The 19712-nt window shown below is 32.7% G+C and overlaps 1 protein-coding gene across 1 annotated transcript in view; it reads left to right on the forward strand.

The window, feature by feature from the left end:
• Positions 1 to 19712, forward strand: part of LOC126774210 (heparan sulfate 2-O-sulfotransferase pipe) — a 61483-nt gene that overhangs the window by 31985 nt on the left and 9786 nt on the right. Inside the window, exon 4 of the mRNA XM_050495624.1 lies at positions 16535 to 16623. Within this exon, the coding sequence (XP_050351581.1) occupies positions 16535 to 16623 (89 nt within the window). The remainder of the gene's footprint in view (positions 1 to 16534; positions 16624 to 19712) is intronic.

The raw sequence follows: 19712 nt of genomic DNA on the forward strand, positions 1-19712 counted from the left end.
AAAAAAAAAAAAAAAAAAAAAAAAAAAAAAAAAAAAAAAAAAAACAAATTATTTCTTTGATTGATATTTCATGTGTTCGTAAAGAGCATCTACCTATTCCTTTTAATATTTAAAATTAATTAATTTAAAAATTCATTAAGTAATATATTATAAATTAAAATAATCAGTGTTTTTTTTTATTACCTCAATTACTCATTGTCATTCGCGTCGATTGTCAGGCTAAGGGAGACCGAATTAAAAGTTTTGGACAGTTCTACGAAGAACAACGCAGTGACCTTTGTTCCACAGATATTTTCATCTCATTGAAATGTTACGTAAATCGTAATATATTTATTTAAAAGTTGGTACACACTGTTAAAGTTTTGATCTGGTTACATTGCTTACCCTTAGAGATAAATAATATTCATCTAATATTTCATAAAAAATAATAATTGACTGAATGTAATTAAAACTCAACAAGATATTCATTGCTATTAATAAGAAGGCATGTATATATAAAAACACCTATAATACGTAGCATCAAACTCATCTCCGAATTAAAAACGATTTAAAACAAGACATACACATACATATATGTTATAATTTGGACTCGGAGAAATCGGTCACATAGAGATAAGTTTCGAAAAAATAATTTTAATTAATTTAGCTATAAGTAGATATTTTTATTCAAAATTCTTCTGCTCTTATTCGTATAATTAATATAGTGTGCATAAGTATATAATTTATATTGCATTTCCTAACTTTGAACTGCTTGAACTTTGAACAGAAAATATCATGATCCAAATTTTTTTTGGACCTAGAACATAAACATTAGTATTTAAGCTAGCCATTAAACAAACGAGGCTGGTGAAATGTAATAATTTATTTACGGATGCATTATAATTGCATTATAATATTGTAAAAGAATAAAAGGGAAGTATGTCTTGCGTGTATTAGCTAAAAGCTTATTAGTCCTAAGGCTCAAAGCAAACGTATCTCGCTGTCTATGCCTGTAAATCTATTACAAAACAGCAATGTTTAGCATTGCTTTGTTCCATTCTGAGTGGTAAATGAGCCAGTGCAATTACGGACACAAAGGACATAACTTAAGCTCAATCGTAAAATATCTAACACCTCTTACAATTTTAATTTAAAGGTCCATTCACTGTCAAGTGGTCTACTTGACTTTTCTATTATTAATAAAATCATGTTTTGTTTTGTATAATTATAAAGGATACCGAAGTCGCAGTTATGGTCCAATAAATCGCGTGAACCGAAAAGAGAATCGTGTAATTAATTATTTAAATTTTATTTTGTAGTACAAACTAATAACTAGTTACGAAGCTACTTAATTACGCTAATTAGTTATTACGATTAAAAAATAATAATGAAAAACACGATTGAAACAAAGTCTAGCTACTTCCTTTCTTCAGCGGGATTAAAATTTATTCGCTAAAAGATCAGGTGGACCGGAGGAGAAATCTCTTCGAGTAATAAAAAGTATATATTAATGCAATATAAAATATGCCTTGACTATGAGTAATCGAAGTCTACCGCAGACTTATACGGGCTGGTGTTAAGGTATTTGCCCATTAACCACGACCGCAAGTTGCGCGTGCACGTAGGGCACGATGCACGTACACACCACTTCCTTATTAGTTGATCTACATCGGACATGTGTAACATACGTAACCAACGTAGTTTGAAAAGCCTCGCATAGCTTCATGGAAATTGCGGTACCAGAGACGACACCATTATTTTAATTATTTTTCTTTTATGTAAGAATACGGCAAAGTACATGAAGAATAATGATGTTGCCGTTGTGGATGAACAAAGCGTTTAATCTGAATAGTGGACTGTTACGAGTATATAAAACTGTAATATAAAGATTAACGAGGGCATTTCTAATATTTGTACCGCTTCTTAAGTAACATCATTTAATTATTAAGCGCTTTTCGCTTATGTTTTTCACGAGCAGGATATAATCTTTTTAAATAGGTATATTTGTAATCATTTATGGAGTTCGAGGCGTAAGACTTATCGTTAGTTCTCTAATTGAGTTTTTAAGCAATGGTGTCACGAGCTGTGGCTGATCCCTTTTAGGGATATATGCCTAATTAAGCTCTTATTTTTAAACAGTAATTTATTTTTGCTGGTGGTAGGGCTTTGTGCAAGCTCGTCTGGGATACCACCCACTCATCAGATATGGTTGTGGTCCCGTTTGAAAGATAAATGAGTCAGTGTAATTACAAGCACAAGGGATATAACATCTTAGTTCCCAAGGTTGGTGGCACATTGACGATGTAAGCGATGGTTAACATTTCGTACAATGCCTACCTATAATATAAAGAAATAAAAAAACTAGTCTATAGTCAATTTGTTCATAATTGAACCTGACGTCTACCTAACAAGCTTTAAAACATACGAAAAATAACAAGGAGGACTTGTAGTTACGGTTATAGAATCTACAAATAAGACCACGGGCATGTTCGTGGTCAGAGCCGGTTGATTTTATAAACTTAAGCATAATTTATTTTATTAACATCTTATGAAAGTTAATCGAAGCAACCAATTAAAATTGGACAAGTGATAGCTTAAAATATAAATAACACACATGTTACTACCACTTTTGTAGCTTAATAACCCGACGATAATTAAGCTACTTTCTCTGTTGATATGAAAATATTTTATAAGAATGCATATTTATTAAAAAAAGAAACAAAAGTTTAATTCAAGGTACCACATTATCTGAAAACATATAAAACGCACCGACTATCTTAATTGATATGGCGTTAAGACTACTATTGAGGTGGTAAGGTACTTACGAGTACACTAACCACGAACCAAAACAGGTTAAATACATTAACCTATCTTCAGATTAAAATCAATGTGCGTTGCAAGCGTAGAAAGATGAATGAGATAATTATCATTTTGACATCTGGTTCTTGTCTCTTATAATTAATTGTTATTATTAGTTAACGTCGCACAACAGAGACGTTATATAATTTGACAGCTTACTAATTAATAAACATCCATCGACATGAATGTCATAAGAAAAGAAAAACAAAATCACTCGTGAACATTGGATTAATTTATTTATTAAGGGCCTCCAACACAGAATACACACTTACGAGTACATTACATCGTGGAAAAATGTATTAAAATATGCTTTAATTATAGTAAGACCACATCAAGCACATTAAATTATGACTAAAAAGAATTAAAAATATAAAAGATGTTACATAGTTGTACTGAATAAATTAACACATGACTTGATATTTAACGATAGCGTTGAAAAGAATATGTATTTACTGCATTCTGGTTTAATTTTTTATATACAGAAAAAATAAACAAACGTCGTAATTATAGCCAATTTAACGTAGACTGAGTTTGTAACTTTTAACGCGGATTGATTCTGTTCCCGCCCACAATCTTTATACTAAAACACTGTTATTACAATCATAATAATCACTATTTATATTATTAAAGTTATGAGGAATTACGAAATTAGGCGTTTTCAACTTTTTATAGTAATTTAATCAAAATAATAAAAACATGATATGGTCTTGCTTTGTACTAATAGTATTGTAATGAACATCAATATTAAAGCTACATGTGAATTTAGCAATTATATATCACTAGCTGCCACTAGCTGCCCGCCCCATGCGAATTCGTGAATGTGATGTGCTATTTTTTAACGAATAAGAAGTAACATTCGCCAATAAAACGTACCTTTTATAATATTAGTACGATTATAAGAAGTAAAAAAAAATAAAAAAAAAACTCATACAAAGTGTTTGTGTATCTGTGATCGTTTTGGCTGCATTTGCTTCGAAAGCACCTGGGCCTATTTTTTCTCTGCCTAACGTCGCCAGATCTCGTTATGTATTATATAATATGTCATATATTAATATGCTTTGTAGTTTATATCCGTCCTTAAATATATACCTACTAAATACTAAAATAATATGAAAATTATATATTATTCCGATTATATATTAGTAGATTTTTATGTGAATCTGAAAAAAATAACGAAATAAACAAACACCACCTACCTCCTTCAAATATTTGCAAGTATGACGATAAGTAAGGCCTTGTCAATTAAGATGATTAGGTACATATATAATATGAAAAAACTTAATTTTATAATATCTTGATTCAAACGCAATTACACAATATTAATAATAGACATACCTACATACATCAAATATATGTTTTGAAAAATCCATATAATTTTAACTGTTAATTTTCGAAATAAAGTAATTAGAATAAAACAAATAAAACGGAATACAACGGTATTATAATATAGTTATTTTAATAACAAATCGGTTGTAAATATGAAACTAGTACTCATTGATAATTTTATATCTTTAGTAAAATGTAGAACTATAAAGCAATAAAACAAAATAACTTCTGTAAAATAATTCCTAAGAACAAATCATTGGGCTACGCATCAGTAGGTCACCTCTCAACTGACATAACACTTGCATGATTGACATACAATGCTAATAGAAGAAAAGTGGTAAAAAAACAGTTACTCTTTTAATTTGATTGACGGTAAATCGATGCGCACTGTTAAAGTGTGGTATTACAATTAAGCGTTCACACGATATTGTAAGCTAACGATTAACGATTATAGTTTTATAATTACTTTCCAAAATTTTATACTAACCATACTAAACTATTAACAATTTGCAATAATTTAAACATATATTTTGTATATAATAAAATTCAGTTATTATCTACATTGAAAATGTAATGTGTTTATTTTTAAAGAGAAACATTTGACAGAAATATACAATGATTTCAATTGATCTGATACGGGATTTGAGCACGGTTCCTCATGATCTCGTACATTGTAATCACTAGACTCCCGAGTTATAAAATATTTTATGTAAATATTGAGAAAAAAGTGAGGAATAAATTAAAATTGATTTGTTTAAATATATTAATACTAGTTAGTGGAGGTAGGTAACATATTATGTCCTGTTCTGTGCCCGTTGCCGGCAATGTGTATGAAAAATTTCATGATGATCGGTTGATTTGTTAAGAAGTGAAAGCGTAACAAACTCACTTTTGCATTTAAAATAAAAGTTAGGATGATATCTTAACATTTATTATATTATGTTAAACCTATTTTGCTTTCTTCGGAATTCCCAGTTTTTTTATAAGTGTAAAGTTAATAATTATTAAAAAATATGCGACATGATCAATCTTTGCAATAATATGATAGAGTTTCATGTAATATTTAAATGTAATATTGTATTCCATAAAAGTTATTTGAAACCGTTTAACTGAAAATATTCTACAGATCTAAATATTTTATGATATTGTGAAATGTAATAAATCTTCCTTATAAGATAAGAGACTCGGATAATATTTCACAGAGAATAACTAACCCGAAATGATATATCTCTCCTAACAAAATTCGAACACAGAGTATAAAAAAAATAAAATTTAAAGCAAACAAAACTTAAAGAAGATACAGGTAAGTGAGCTGATTATAGTCATACGCGTAGTTTCTCGAACTTATTAGTATGTTGCATTTATATGCTTACATATTACCTTTATCATCATCATCATATCAGCCGAAAGACGTCCACTGCTGGACAAAGGCCTCCCCCAAGGATTACCACGTTAGCCGATAACTAATATTATATATATATATATATATATATATACTTACCCCCACGTTGTTTTCTGCAAAATATTGATTACATTGAATTATTACTACCTGGTGTTAGGTCTAATTTAAAAGTACACAAATCAATCACACCACGCCACTTTCTTATTTCTTCGTTAAATTTATTTAATTGTTTTGCCTATTCCACGTTCGAATTATGAACAGATTTAAAATTGTGACTTGCCGGCATTGTAAAAAAAAATTTAACAATATATCTATTTAAAAAAAAAAGTGTATTAATCGACATAATTATACGATTAATTTACTCAGATTAACTTCAAAGGTATTTAGGAAAATGGAAAAAAGAAATATTTTAATAAAGTTTAAAACCTTTTTTTGTCCCTCAGATTAACAAATGACTGCATATTTTAGCGTCGAGCTATCATTTTATTGCTTATTATTAGAACATTTTATAACTATCTTATTACATTTTAATGATACAGTTGCAGTTAAATATAAATATATTTATTTATTTTATTTTTATTATAGATTAACAGTTTCTAAGAGAACGCTGCTCCACGGCAGATCGGTAAATACAGATATTGCAGAATATTAACCGTCAAATGAATATTACCGTACTGTTTTTATTTATCGCAATTATGATTATCTGAGCAAAATGCTGCCCCCTTATGAGTAATGGATGCAATAAGGGGAGTTAAATAGCTTAAATTATTTTCGCGCTTACATCAATTTTTCAAGTGTACAGGAAATTAAACACAATAAGCTGTTTATTAATCAGAACTTTTCTATGCACATTTCCGATGTGCATAGAAAAGTTGCTATTACAGTTCCTACTATTAAATTATATAAATAAAACCCTTTAAATCCTTCCTATATCAGTCATAGATGACTTGGTTCGATATTTATTTATACATTATACTTATTTATCAAATTATAATCAATTTATATAAGTTATACCTATTTTTGAGTTTCCATAGCTTCATTTCCAATTAATCCACCATCAAGGTTTTAATTACAAGTTCGAAAACATTACAACATCTACAATCTTAGAAAGGATACGTTAATGCAATCTCATTGTCTATTCAAAGGTCGGTCAGTGACCGCGTCAAGCCCTTAGGGACCCGGAAGGCTGTCGTGATTCGTTTTATCATCCTTCGAAACAGAGGACCATTGTTACATCTATTTATTGCTCCTTATGGCGAAAAGACATTCTTTGTGGTATTGTACTCTAAATGGAGTGCATTCAGATACAGTTAGATAAGTTGGGATTGATAATATTATTACTACTCTTTAAACGAGCTTGACAATCCATGTTAAGCATTTTAACATGATCTCATTTTCCATTAATTTAATGATGTCAACCTGCAGAACCCGTTATAATGGCAACACTGCCTAAATTAAGTGTTTTAAGTGACATTTTAGTACATAAAAACGATTTCAATAAAATCTCTTTTAAATAACCTTATTCGAAATTGTAACGCATATTATTTAGAAAAAGAAATAGTAACTATTAATTATTTTTGTATAGTTATTCGTATCATTGTTGTTATAATTCCAAACGCATTTACATTAATACAAAATAATAAAATTAATGCTGGAGTTTAACTGTAATATATGAAATAAGATTTTTATATAATTATTAATAATTTGCATTGTCCCCTGAAATCTGTGGAACAACTTGAATAGTTTATATTAAAGGAAGTAAAGTAAGCCTTTGATGCTTGCGATACTGGGAAGTCACGCTTTTAATGTAATTACCATGGAGCCCGCCTTTCCTGGTATAGACTGTGTTGGTTCAAACACTTGATCCTGAGACATGAAGGCTATTCCACGAAACATTCGTGTTCCTAAACCTTAAACGTGACATAAAATGTAGATAGATTTTGTTGGAATACAATTTTGTATTGACTTTTCCTGCCGTGTTCACTGCTTGAATTTACTTCTTACACGAACATATCCAAGCCGTTTTTCTTCGAGAAAGTAATTTTTGTTTGTTGTTTCATATTGTCATTTTGATTCATGACGGGGCCATGAAGAATACTTTGGTTTCGAATTTAATGAAATCGCCTTTGAACTTTCCCAGTCATCAAGCAAAATTCAGCCAATTAATTTATAAATAAAAATAAAACGATTTTTTTATGATAATCAGGATCAATTTTATATTAAAAGTTAAGCCAACAATGAATTTCCATTTAATAATATCTTATCTAGTAAGACTAATAAGTAGTCTACAAGTTCTATAACATCTTGTCTAAGCCTAATAATATAATGAGCGCACATCGATATGCAAAACGGTTCAATTACAGCGACTGATAAAAAGCAATTTGCATGCGTAGTTATGTAATGCTATAGCTGTGTCGAGTTTCTTGAACTGATAGGCTTAATATCAAGGTGAAGAATGTTTTATGGATTTAAAAATAATAAATTTAAAATAGTACTTCCGTTTTAGCCGTTTAACAGGACGTTCTATGTTTATTTTGTAAAAACTGCCAGCCATTAAACTATCATTATGCCGTTCTGTGATTATTATATAAGAAGTGACTTCATATTTTCGGTAACAATGGATTGTTATGGAATTAGATGTTTTTACAAGGTTATGTGTATTATTATTTTTCATTATAAATAATCAACTTTGTGTTTGAGTTGTTTTTAATATTACCTTTGTCATTGTAACTACAACTTACAATTAATTGTGTGCTGACAATATGTAGTACTTACATAATTGTATAATTTTAGTATTTCAACGCATTACTAAATGCGTTAATATTCTATAGTTACGTATATAACAACTTTTATAACGAGTTTGTTATTCGTTTGGTATTATAATAAAGGCTCGAGGGTAGAAGACGCTTCATAATACAACTTCCATCCATATTTAAAAATAGGTTTCATGTCATACATTGAAATGTAAATATTTACTAAATGGCAAACTATATAAATATAAAAATAACTAAAAATTATAGAAATGCTCTAAGCTAGTACCAGCTTAATATTATTATATTACTATTGTGGTAATGGCTTATTCTTTTTGCTAAGATAAGTAACCAATTTAATAAGTATGTATGATTACACGTGATACAGAGGACATTTTATTCGTATTGATATTCTTATCAACAGTAAAAAATAACGGTACGAAAGACATCATTTGTTATACAAGAATAACAGATTTTATTTCATAATCAGGAAAGAAATACAATTTAAAAGAATTGCAAGCATCTGATTGCCTCTGCTGGTGACAGGAGCGCTGGTTAATTTTACGCCCAGAGAATCGGAATTGCGATTCATCGGGTAAGTTAATTCAACGTGGTAATAATATCTGTAATTTAATATTAGAACCTCCATTTTCTTGAATTGTTTCTTACTCGTTCTTATTCGTTTAATAGGTTCATTTAAATAATTTACTAAAGGTCCCTCAGTTGGTAATAATAAATATTAATAATAAAATAAGACTTATTCAACAGACGTACGAGTGAATGTGCCACAATCCTAACTTCCTAACTGATATTATAAATGCGAAAGTGAGTTTTTTTAGCATATACGTTATCTGGCTTCAGAAAAAACCATAGGCTGCCTCACACCTGCCCCTTCGCCTACACGCGGGCGAAACTGCGGGCAGAAACTATGTATTACAGGAATAAATGTCATGATAACTTAGCTGACATTATTGGCGAATATTTGACGATGTAAGGAATAGTTGATATTTCTTAAATTGTCAATGTCTACCTTCGTTTCTACTTCTCGAGTGGGATAGCCGTCCAGCTCATTTTCCAACTAAAAATAAAAAAAACATAAAGATCCTGCAGATAAGATAATCTTGTGTCTTGCTATAACAACGAAATAGATTTAATCCTAAGAAAGCACTCCGGTAATTCCTAAAATAACTTCAGACTCCATTAGGAACAAACGATCAGGTTACAAGTTAATATAAAAACCTGAGAAAACATCCTGTATGTTAGAATTGTCGGTGACATCTTTCCGGGAAACTATATCACATTTTTTTGAAATCTATATCGATCCTATTTGTATACAGATTAAAAATAATAAAAAATGTTGTCTATGAAAATATGGTTTAATTTAATTACACGTTTACATAACCAAAAATTTGTATGTTATTGTTATTTAAAAGTACAACTAATAATTATATTTTAGTAATTATATCAACGAATTAACTAAATGAAAATCAAGAATATGAATGGGAGTAATTAAATTTGTTTCCTTAAAGGAAAGACTCGTTAAATCTTGCAAATAGTATTTCTCAATAAGGCATTCGTTTCCTCACTTAGGAAAGCTTGAAAAATTCAAAATGAAATTACATGCAAAATGCATTTTCTTATAAGTAGTACGTCCGTATACACTGCACTAGTAATTAAGTCGGCTAGCAATAGCATAGGACGAAGTAAAGCAATCCATACGCAATAAGTTACCTTACCTTACCTTAAATAGTTTTATAATATATAATGTAACGATTTATTAATTCACTATTAGTTATTTATTACAATGTCTATCTTTTCAGTAAAGTTAATAAAAGCAGGAGGCAGGACTTAAAACAAAGTTATTTTATTTGTTCGTAAATGGTACTAAATTAAATGCAAACAAATAAAGAATTATAAATAAATGAACCGAATAATAGTTTCGTAGTTAGTAGCAGTTTGAAATGTTGGCGAAAATTCGTTACAAATTATTTATGAGTTAAGAAATAGTAAATGAAATAGAATAAAGAAACAAGAATCAAGCATTATTTTTCATAAATATTTATATTAACCCATTTAAGTTTTCAATATTTGTTGCTAAAAATATTTCTGTAAATTATTTTGAATATTCTTAATCTAATGCAACATTATATATTTTTTATCAAATATTTATAATAAAATTAATTAACAGATATGTTGTTTTCTAACGTAATATCGATAGCCGTGGAACAAGTTTTTAACATAACGCAGTTTATTACTATATGTTGTGTCTGAAATAAAATAAAATGAAATACGCGTTCAAAAACTTTCACACATTTTGTCATACGACTGTTTAGGCCTCATGGTAAGTAACATGTTGTAGTCCTAATATAGAATAATATCGCATATACTTAAGTATTTACGAATTGTCGGTGACATCTTTCAATAATTCTTTATCCGTAAATAGTATTAAAAGTCATCAACTACCTATGCTAATAAACCTGCTTCGACCGGTGCAGGGTGTAATTATTATGAAAAACTCGCATTTCCCTCTTGTTATTATGTTAATATTCAACATCTTCGCGCTTGACTTTGAAATGGTTTCGTTTAAATATATTCTCACGGCGTTGGAGCAAAAAATTGCAAGTGCCACAGTTTTTATAATCAAATACAATTGAATAACTTTATTTTTACTCTTTAATTCGTCTGGGGAATTTTGTAATAAACAGAATCTGATATTACACATTACACTCTTAAAAGTATAATAATAATTGTTAATAAATAGGTACTTTTTATAACTAATCTAATACTAGATATGATTACTTAATTTTATTCGAAATTCATCTCTTGTTATCATTCAGATAACAATAAAGCATTTATATAATAAAAAAGCCGAGATGGCCCAGTGGTAAGAACGCGTGAATCTTAACCGATGATCGTGGGTTCAAACCCGGGCAAGCACCACTGAATTTTCATGTGCTTAATTTGTGATTATAATTCATCTCGTGCTTTACGGTGAAGGAAAACATCGTGAAGAAAGCTGCATGTGTCTAATTTCACTGAAATTCTGCCACATGTGTATTCCACCAACCCGCATTGGAGCAGCGTGGTGGAATAAGCTCCAAACCTTTTCCTCAAAATGAGGAGAGGAGGCCTTTAGCCCAGCAGTGGGACATTCACAGGCTGTTTCGGTTCGGTTTCGGATTTATATAATTCGGTATTTATATAGTCGGTGTGGACACCTTGGTGGCTTGACCACGGCTTCATCTTTGGTGGAGCCAGTAAAAGTTATTGTTTTCTTCTGGCAAAAAATCTCAGACGATGGGAGTGATGAATTGGTAAGTGCATCTGTGCTTGCGTACACACGTGTGTAAGTGGCTAGCCTCTGAAAGAGTGGCAGATATGGCTAAAATCGATCAGAAGGACACCATCTCTAGTCATAGCCTGAGTTACACTTTCCATTTTTTTTCTCATAGGTATCTACACTCTTACCTAATACTCTTTCTTTTTCTTCCAAGTTTCTTTCCTGCCATATGAGCTGATAAAACTTATGTTTGGGCAAGAAGACATTTATACTGTATCTATTATTTCCGCTTAATATTACCGTTTACTACCACTTTATATACGTTCATCTTAATATTATCATCTCAGCCTTTTATCTGCCATATTAATAATAGTTGAACTAATCGAATTCAAATTATGTGTGTAAAGTTATACATAAAGATTAATTTGGGAAGCGTTTCAAAAGCCGCATACAAATGCAATGAAATTAGTTTTAAATGCACCACTCAAAAATTACAAGTCATTTAAATCATCGCATGACCGTGGAAAAGGCGTCTTGTATAATTATATGATTTTATATACAGTCGTTGATTGTTATCGAAATAATTTTCTAAATCAATGATTTGATAAACTAATAGTTCATTACATTTGCTACCGCTCGACCCTGATAAACATCTTGCTATTACCAGCATACAACTTTTTTTTTTAATACAGTTCTTCATTTACTGAGTTTAATTATTGTGTCGCAATCCGCTTTCCCCGCGTCCAAGAATTAAACGCGGAACATCATTAAATTTTTAATTTATTTTATAGTTTAGTTGAAAATATATTAATTTATGTATGATTTCAAATCAAATGAAGTTGTTGAATTTACAAAACACCACACTAATTAGATAAAAGATACAAATAAAGTATACAGAATTACGGCATTTTACCTAAGGCGGTGGTGATAATGTCCCTTTACGAGTATATAGCGAGACTTACTTTTATAGCCAGGTAAGCGCCAATTCTTCTTTACCAGAACTGTGAACCAGTTTTGCTTAAAGGTATTCTAATATATTTTTGTTGTGACTGCCGTGTACAGATCTAGACCGTTATGAGTAATTGCGCACTGTGAATTCTTAGTATTTTTTCAATAAGAAACATTTTAGTAAAAAGGGAAAATGCTATGAGTAAAGTTTGCATCACATAATAAATGTAACTGCTATACAAGTGTAATTGTAAACACTGCTGTGCAAGTTTAATTATAAACAGGTCTTTATATTTAAATTTTCGATATTGTTGATTCAGCCACTGCATCACCTCCGGGTTCGAAATTAAGATTAATCTCTCAAGCGCTATACAAATTGTTATTATTTAAAAGCAAATGTTTCCTTTCATTAGGACGCGGGAGTCATGCCATGTCTATCATAATTTTCAAGACCACAGTTATGTCTTCATTTCGAAGCCGCAAATTCTTTTGCGGTTAATCTGGGTTCCGCATAATGAATATAAAAAAGAAACAATTAAAATCATTTACATTACAGAGGAATTCCGGAAATCCATTTAAATATTAATAATAGGTACTATTATTTATATTTACGATTTATAATGATATGTATCCACGAATTTGGTATGATGTTTTATATAAAATATTAAAAAAAAGCCTTATGACATGATCTCATTTAAAATCAACTCCATGACTCTTAAGGTAGCCTTTCCTTTTTTAGAAGACATCAATGTTATAGATATATTGATGGGAGACAGTGAGATCGCAATAATTTGGCTCGCGGACACGACGGTTTCATTTAGCTATCAATTTCCTTGTCAATATTTGAGAAGTGTATTGCAATTTTAATATTGTAATCATCTTGGTTATTCGAATGTTAACTAGTTACTTTCGTTACGATCAACAGTAAATGTTATGTACTTATCAGTTAATACAAAGGAATTATGAAAAATATTTTTAGTATTATAGTCGTTTTATAAGACATTATATTTTGCAAAATCTTACTTAGATACGATAATCCTTATTAAATACTAAGTTATATCTAGAGAATGCAATCTCATATTTACTTATCGTAGTTCCCTAGATACGTACTCTACGTATCTAGGGAAGAACAATGATTTATTTCCTTATTATGTTTAGCCATCCATGTGAGTTTTATATCAGTTAAAATTATTCACTATTATATTCCAAAGGTGTAATAATTTAACTAATTATCAAACAACAAAAGAATCATTACTGTTCAATCTTACAGTATGAACCAGAAAACGATGTTGGACGGAAGCCGGCTGCTATAGACGTTTCATTATGGGCACGTTATTTCTTCGACAATATCATTATTACTCACGTATCAAAGCGACCTTATTTATTTTCTTGCATCGTTATTATTTAAAATGAAGATGTAGTTTTTGCGGTTACGCTTCCGAAAATCTTTTTAGTGATCGCGCTCTAATGATGGGCACACATGGGTTAATGGTATTTTTTTTATTTTAACCCGTACTCATTTTTTCAATTTTCAAAGATACTTCGCTATATGTTTGTACATAAAACAAATTAATAGATAATAATAACATACGGAAGCCGTTAGCTATGACAAATTCACTTGAAATTGTTGTCAAAAATTTTATTTCTTACTCTACTCATATTTATTTGCAAATAAATAGGTAGGGATTAAATTATTATATAGAAAAGGTATTAAAATATCAATTCAAACATCTTAGTTATCTGTTTTATATCTCTTAATCTTTAAAATAAAGCGAAAACACTGTTTTATATTTTTACCAGACATCTACAATGTGCCTTGTGGTGTGGGTCAAAGCATTAGTAAATTTATCTTCATCAACTAAAATGCCTGATAACATCAAGTGCTGAGTAATGTGGCGATTTTTTTAAGATTAAGCGTTTTGATACGATTCAATTTAAAAAAAATACGCGTTCCACTTTCAAGTTCCTTTTATTTGTATAAGACCGAATAGCAGTAAGATCGAATGGATTATATCAAATGGGATCATCTGTTGCAGTGATATCGTTGTTAACATATTTTTGTCGAGATAAATCGTAACAGTTATCTTTTGTGAAACCACGAACGATTTGGATTATTTGCTCATTATTTTGTAATTTCATACTTTTTTTTTTAATTTTCGTTTCGTAGGCAAATGTAAAGACATTTTATTGTTGTAAAATTAAACTAAAACATAATTAATGTAGGAATACTTCTACTCCTAAATCTATACATTATGACATGGAACTTAATTTATAGTTTCTTAGTTTCTAGCGTCGTTTCTATGATTATTTGCTTTGTTACGTTATGTTGCAGCTTGTATTCTTTATATCTAATTGGTAAAAAATATAATCAATGTCGCATATCATTTTTTGACATTTCACTATTATGTTCCTAAAGACGAACAGACAACAGCGTACCTATAATTAATACGGTGAAGATTCAACGAAATATATTTATATAGAAAAATATATTTAATAATATAAATTTAAAACATCATATTTTTCACTGGTTACATTGAGGGATTTGTCTACTCTCCGCACAATACTTGCATTATCGATTCGTGAAAGACAATTTACATCCGGGGGTCACGAGTACGGAACCATTCGGGCGTGATTTATATCGTACGATACAGTTTATCGACGACACCACCGTTATATTCAAGACCGGGAAGATTACTATACCATCAATCTTTCTTTGTCTACGGGAGCTGAGGACACAGCTTTACCGAAGAATTTCATATTCACTCATATATATACATGAAATATTTTATAATAAACCTTTTTGATTTAAATCACTTGTTAAAACATATATTTAAAAATACATTTCAAATGACCAAAAATACTTTATTTCGTCAGCGGTCATACTGATTCTATGAGTTTTTATTATATAATAACTTTATTATAGCCGCAAAATATTAATACAAATCCATCCCAGTTTATTCAAGCTTAAGCGAATATAATTCAATTGAAGCGATACATAAGCGATATCATCTCTAAAAGGATAATATAATTCAGTTCGTATTTGTTTCAGTTAAAGAATGACAGTTCAAAATCATTATAAAGTATTATCTTGTTTCGATTATACTTTGTAAATATAAAAATGGAAGACTTATTTTATTTTATAAGATTTGTTTTTTTCGATTTCCCTTTATATAAAACCAACACCACTTTGAATTAAGATTAAAAATTAAACTGAGTATATTATTATAAAAATGCTTAAGATATCTTAAGTACATTCTACATACAATGAAAAAAAGAATGATCAAAGAACATGGAATCTTGAAGTTTTACTGATAGAAATACAAAATTATTTAAGACGTAGGTACTCGTAAAAGTTTGAAGACCAAGTCACTGGCCTTTGAAGCACTTTTTTACCATAGATTTCATGTTACCCATACATTTCGGTGCCCATTACTACTTTATTATATATCGATGCAAATTATTGGTTTTCAATACGTAAATTAGACACCTAATTTGTAAATATGGTGCATTATCTATCTTTGGTACTCGTGAGATTTGAACACCATTATTACACAGTAATAATGGTTACGAATACCTTTTCTTACGCTACGCTTGTGTTTTTTGTGTAAAGAACTTAGTTCAATAGCATTAAATTACTTTTTCATTATCATTATATCATCTTAAATGGGTTTTCCTACATATGTATATTTTAACTTTTAAATATTCAGTATGGGTTACTTTTTAAGGACTCCTGAATATATACTTTTTTACCTGAGTATTATAAAATTAATATAGGGACAGACGCTGATCAATCGCTGACAACCTCTATACTTGATATTGCAATACAAGTATAATGATATAAATATAGCATTTTCACAAATATCAATAACTCAATATTATTATTATATATAAGTAACATAGTTTAAAAATAAATAAATTTTAAACATAAATAAAACCTAACAAACATTATAAATGTCAATACATTACTCTGGATTATTAATGTTTTCGCAGGAATCCAGACAGACCGCACGGAGCTTGCGTACGCTTCTGCACAAGAGTACAAAGAGGCGCTGGAGGCTATACGGAGAAACACCGGCGCTGTAAGTGATGCAGTTTTATGAACAAGTTGAAGTTCTATATAATGCAAGCAACATATTTATGAATCATCTGATTCTGACCAAAATTATCATAATAATTTATTAAATAAAGAAATAATAATTTATTGATACTAAAATATTAGTATCAATAAATTATTATCCCGGCTACACGCTTGAAGAATCCTTCAAAGCGAAAGCCGGAGTATGCTTGTTCGTCAGGACGGATGTTTGCTGTCACCGACTGCGCTGCTTGGAGGACCCCTCCTTCTCCATGTTGGTGGTACGTGTGGACCTGGTTCGTCAGAGCCGAGTCTACGTGTGCCTCTACAGATCCCACAATGGTGACTTGGAGACAAGCCGATTATTTGACCATCTTAGTCGGGTGGCAGATGCTGCGCAAGAGCAATTTCCTAACGCGGAATTGGTGTTTTTGGGGGATTTTAATGCTCACCACGAATCCTGGTTGAAATCCCTCAAAACTGACCATGCTGGAAGGACTGCTCATGCTTTTGCTCTCACACATGACTTGACCCAACTGGTTGATCAGCCCACCAGGATCCCAGACATTGATGGGCAAGCACCTTCTCTACTGGACCTTCTGCTGACTTCTCACCCGGTGGAATATCAGGTTGTGGTTCAGGCTCCTCTTGGCTCTTCGGATCACGGCCTTATTTCTACCAGAGTGCCACAGGCCAAGCTGCCGCCACTAGCGGTATGCAAACGACGCGTTTGGCACTATAAGTCGGCGGATTGGGACGGTATGCGCGATTACTATGCGTCGGTCCCTTGGAAGGAACGTTGCTTCAGTGGGAATGACCCGACAGCTAGTGCCGCTGCTGTTGCTGGCGAGATCATGCTGGGAATGGAATACTACATTCCTAGCTCAGATCTCGTCAGTAGGAGTACGCGTAACCGTTGGTTCACTCGTGAATGTGCCGATGCTGTATCATCTAAGCAGGCGGCATATCGCAAGTGGATCAACGGCTGTATTAGCGGGGCATCTAACATTGACTCACTGAAAGCAAACTATAATAAAAATTCCAAGTCCTGTAGAAAGGCATACACGAGAGCGGATGCACAGCGCATTGTACAGATTGGTCATGACCTTGTTTCGCATCCTAGGGGCTCCCGTAGCTTCTGGCGTCTGACCAAGTCTGTGCAAAACAATTTCTGCCAACCTTCGCTGCCACCGCTCAGAAATCCGGACGGATCGCTAGCTCACAGTCCGCAAGTGCAAGCTGATCTCCTGGCTAAAGTCTTTGCCGACAATTCCGTCATCGATGATTGTAGTGCACTGCCACCTACAATACCTGCATGTGGCCATACGATGCCTGACATTAAAATCAGGCAACGTGATGTGCGTGCGGAGCTGCAATCACTTGATGTACGGAAAGCTAGCGGTCCCGATGGAATACCAGCCATAGTGCTGAAGAAGTGCACAGCGGAGCTGTCTCCTGTGTTAACGCGCCTGTTCCAACTTTCTCTCTCTTCGGGAAGTGTGCCGGAGGCTTGGAGAAGAGCTAATGTGCAAGCGGTTCCCAAAAAAGGGGATCGGTCTGACCCGGCAAATTATCGGCCAATAGCTATCACCTCAGTACTTTGTAAGGTGATGGAACGGATTTTAAACAACCAACTGATCCATTACCTAGAAGATCACTGTCTGATTAATGATCGTCAGTACGGGTTTCGACCAAAACGGTCCACAGGTGATCTTCTAGCGTACGTAACACACCTCTAGGGTGAAGCTATCGACAAGCATGGAGAATCGTTGGCTGTCAGCCTCGATATCTCCAAGGCTTTCGACAGGGTCTGGCACAGAAGTCTTCTCTCCAAGCTACCGGCATATGGTCTGCCTGCTCAGCTATGCACCTGGATTGCCAGCTTCCTACACAAGCGTAGCCTTCGTGTTTTAGTTGATGGTTGCGCTTCACAATTCTATGTAGTGAATGCTGGGGTCCCCCAGGGATCTGTGCTATCTCCCACACTCTTTCTTTTGCATATCAATGATATGCTCTCCCTTGGGAACATACATTGCTATGCAGACGATAGTACAGTGCATGGTGGATACCACGGACGCGCAGTGGCTTGGCGAGCGGAAATTGAGGAGAGGCGGAAGAATCTTGTCATTGAACTCGATAGGACGTTAGAGCTCATCGCCAAATGGGGCTCTGATAATCTTGTTGAGTTTAATGCCAAGAAAACACAGGTATGCGCTCTCACGGCGAAAAAGTCAACATTTTCCCCTCTTCCCTCCCTCTGTGGTACTCCGCTGGTGATGCAAAGCAAAATCGCCATGCTGGGGATTGACGTTCGCTGCAACCTTAGTCCAAGGGATTACATCGAGGCTGTTATAAAAACAGCTTCACGGAAACTCGGAGTTCTGAACAAGGTGCAGCGCTTTTTCACGCCACAACAACTGTGCCTGCTGTACAAAACACAGGTACGGTCTTGCGTGGAATATTGCTCGCACCTTTGGGATGGCTCCGCTAAGTACCTACTTGAGGCCTTGGACCGGTTGCAGCGACGTGCCGTACGCATTATTGGCGACGTAAAGGTCACAAACACCCTTGAACCTTTACAATTGCGTCGTGAGATAGCAGCACTGAGCGCTTTCTATCGACTGTATCACGGCGAGTGCTCTGAGGAATTATTCTCTCTAATTCCTGCTTCCCCCTTCCTTCTTAAGTCCACGCGAGCTGGTTCTCGATGTCACCGCCTAACTGTGACATCAATTCCATCGCGAACAAAGAAATTTGGCAACTCCTTTCTTTGTCGCACTTCCAAAAAATAGAATTCCTTACCAGCTCACGTGTTCCCCTCCTCTTACAACCCGGGTTCCTTCAAACGAGGCGTGAAGAGGCATCTTGCGGGCCGGCAAGGCGAAGGCGGCTAGTGCAGAACGTTTTTCCCGTCTGTACTGGCCGTCGTCGCGTTTGGACTCTACTACCACTTACCATCAGGTGGAGTAGAGTCATTTGCCCTCCCGGCGAATATAAAAAAAAAAAATATAAAATATAGATCTCGCAAAACATTTCTTTTTCTCTCATTCCTGAAATTTACATGTAATATTCATATTCATTCATGCGTATTTT

Source organism: Nymphalis io, chromosome 16 (genome assembly GCF_905147045.1).
Source record: "Nymphalis io chromosome 16, ilAglIoxx1.1, whole genome shotgun sequence".
Taxonomy (NCBI): Eukaryota; Metazoa; Arthropoda; class Insecta; order Lepidoptera; family Nymphalidae; genus Nymphalis; species Nymphalis io.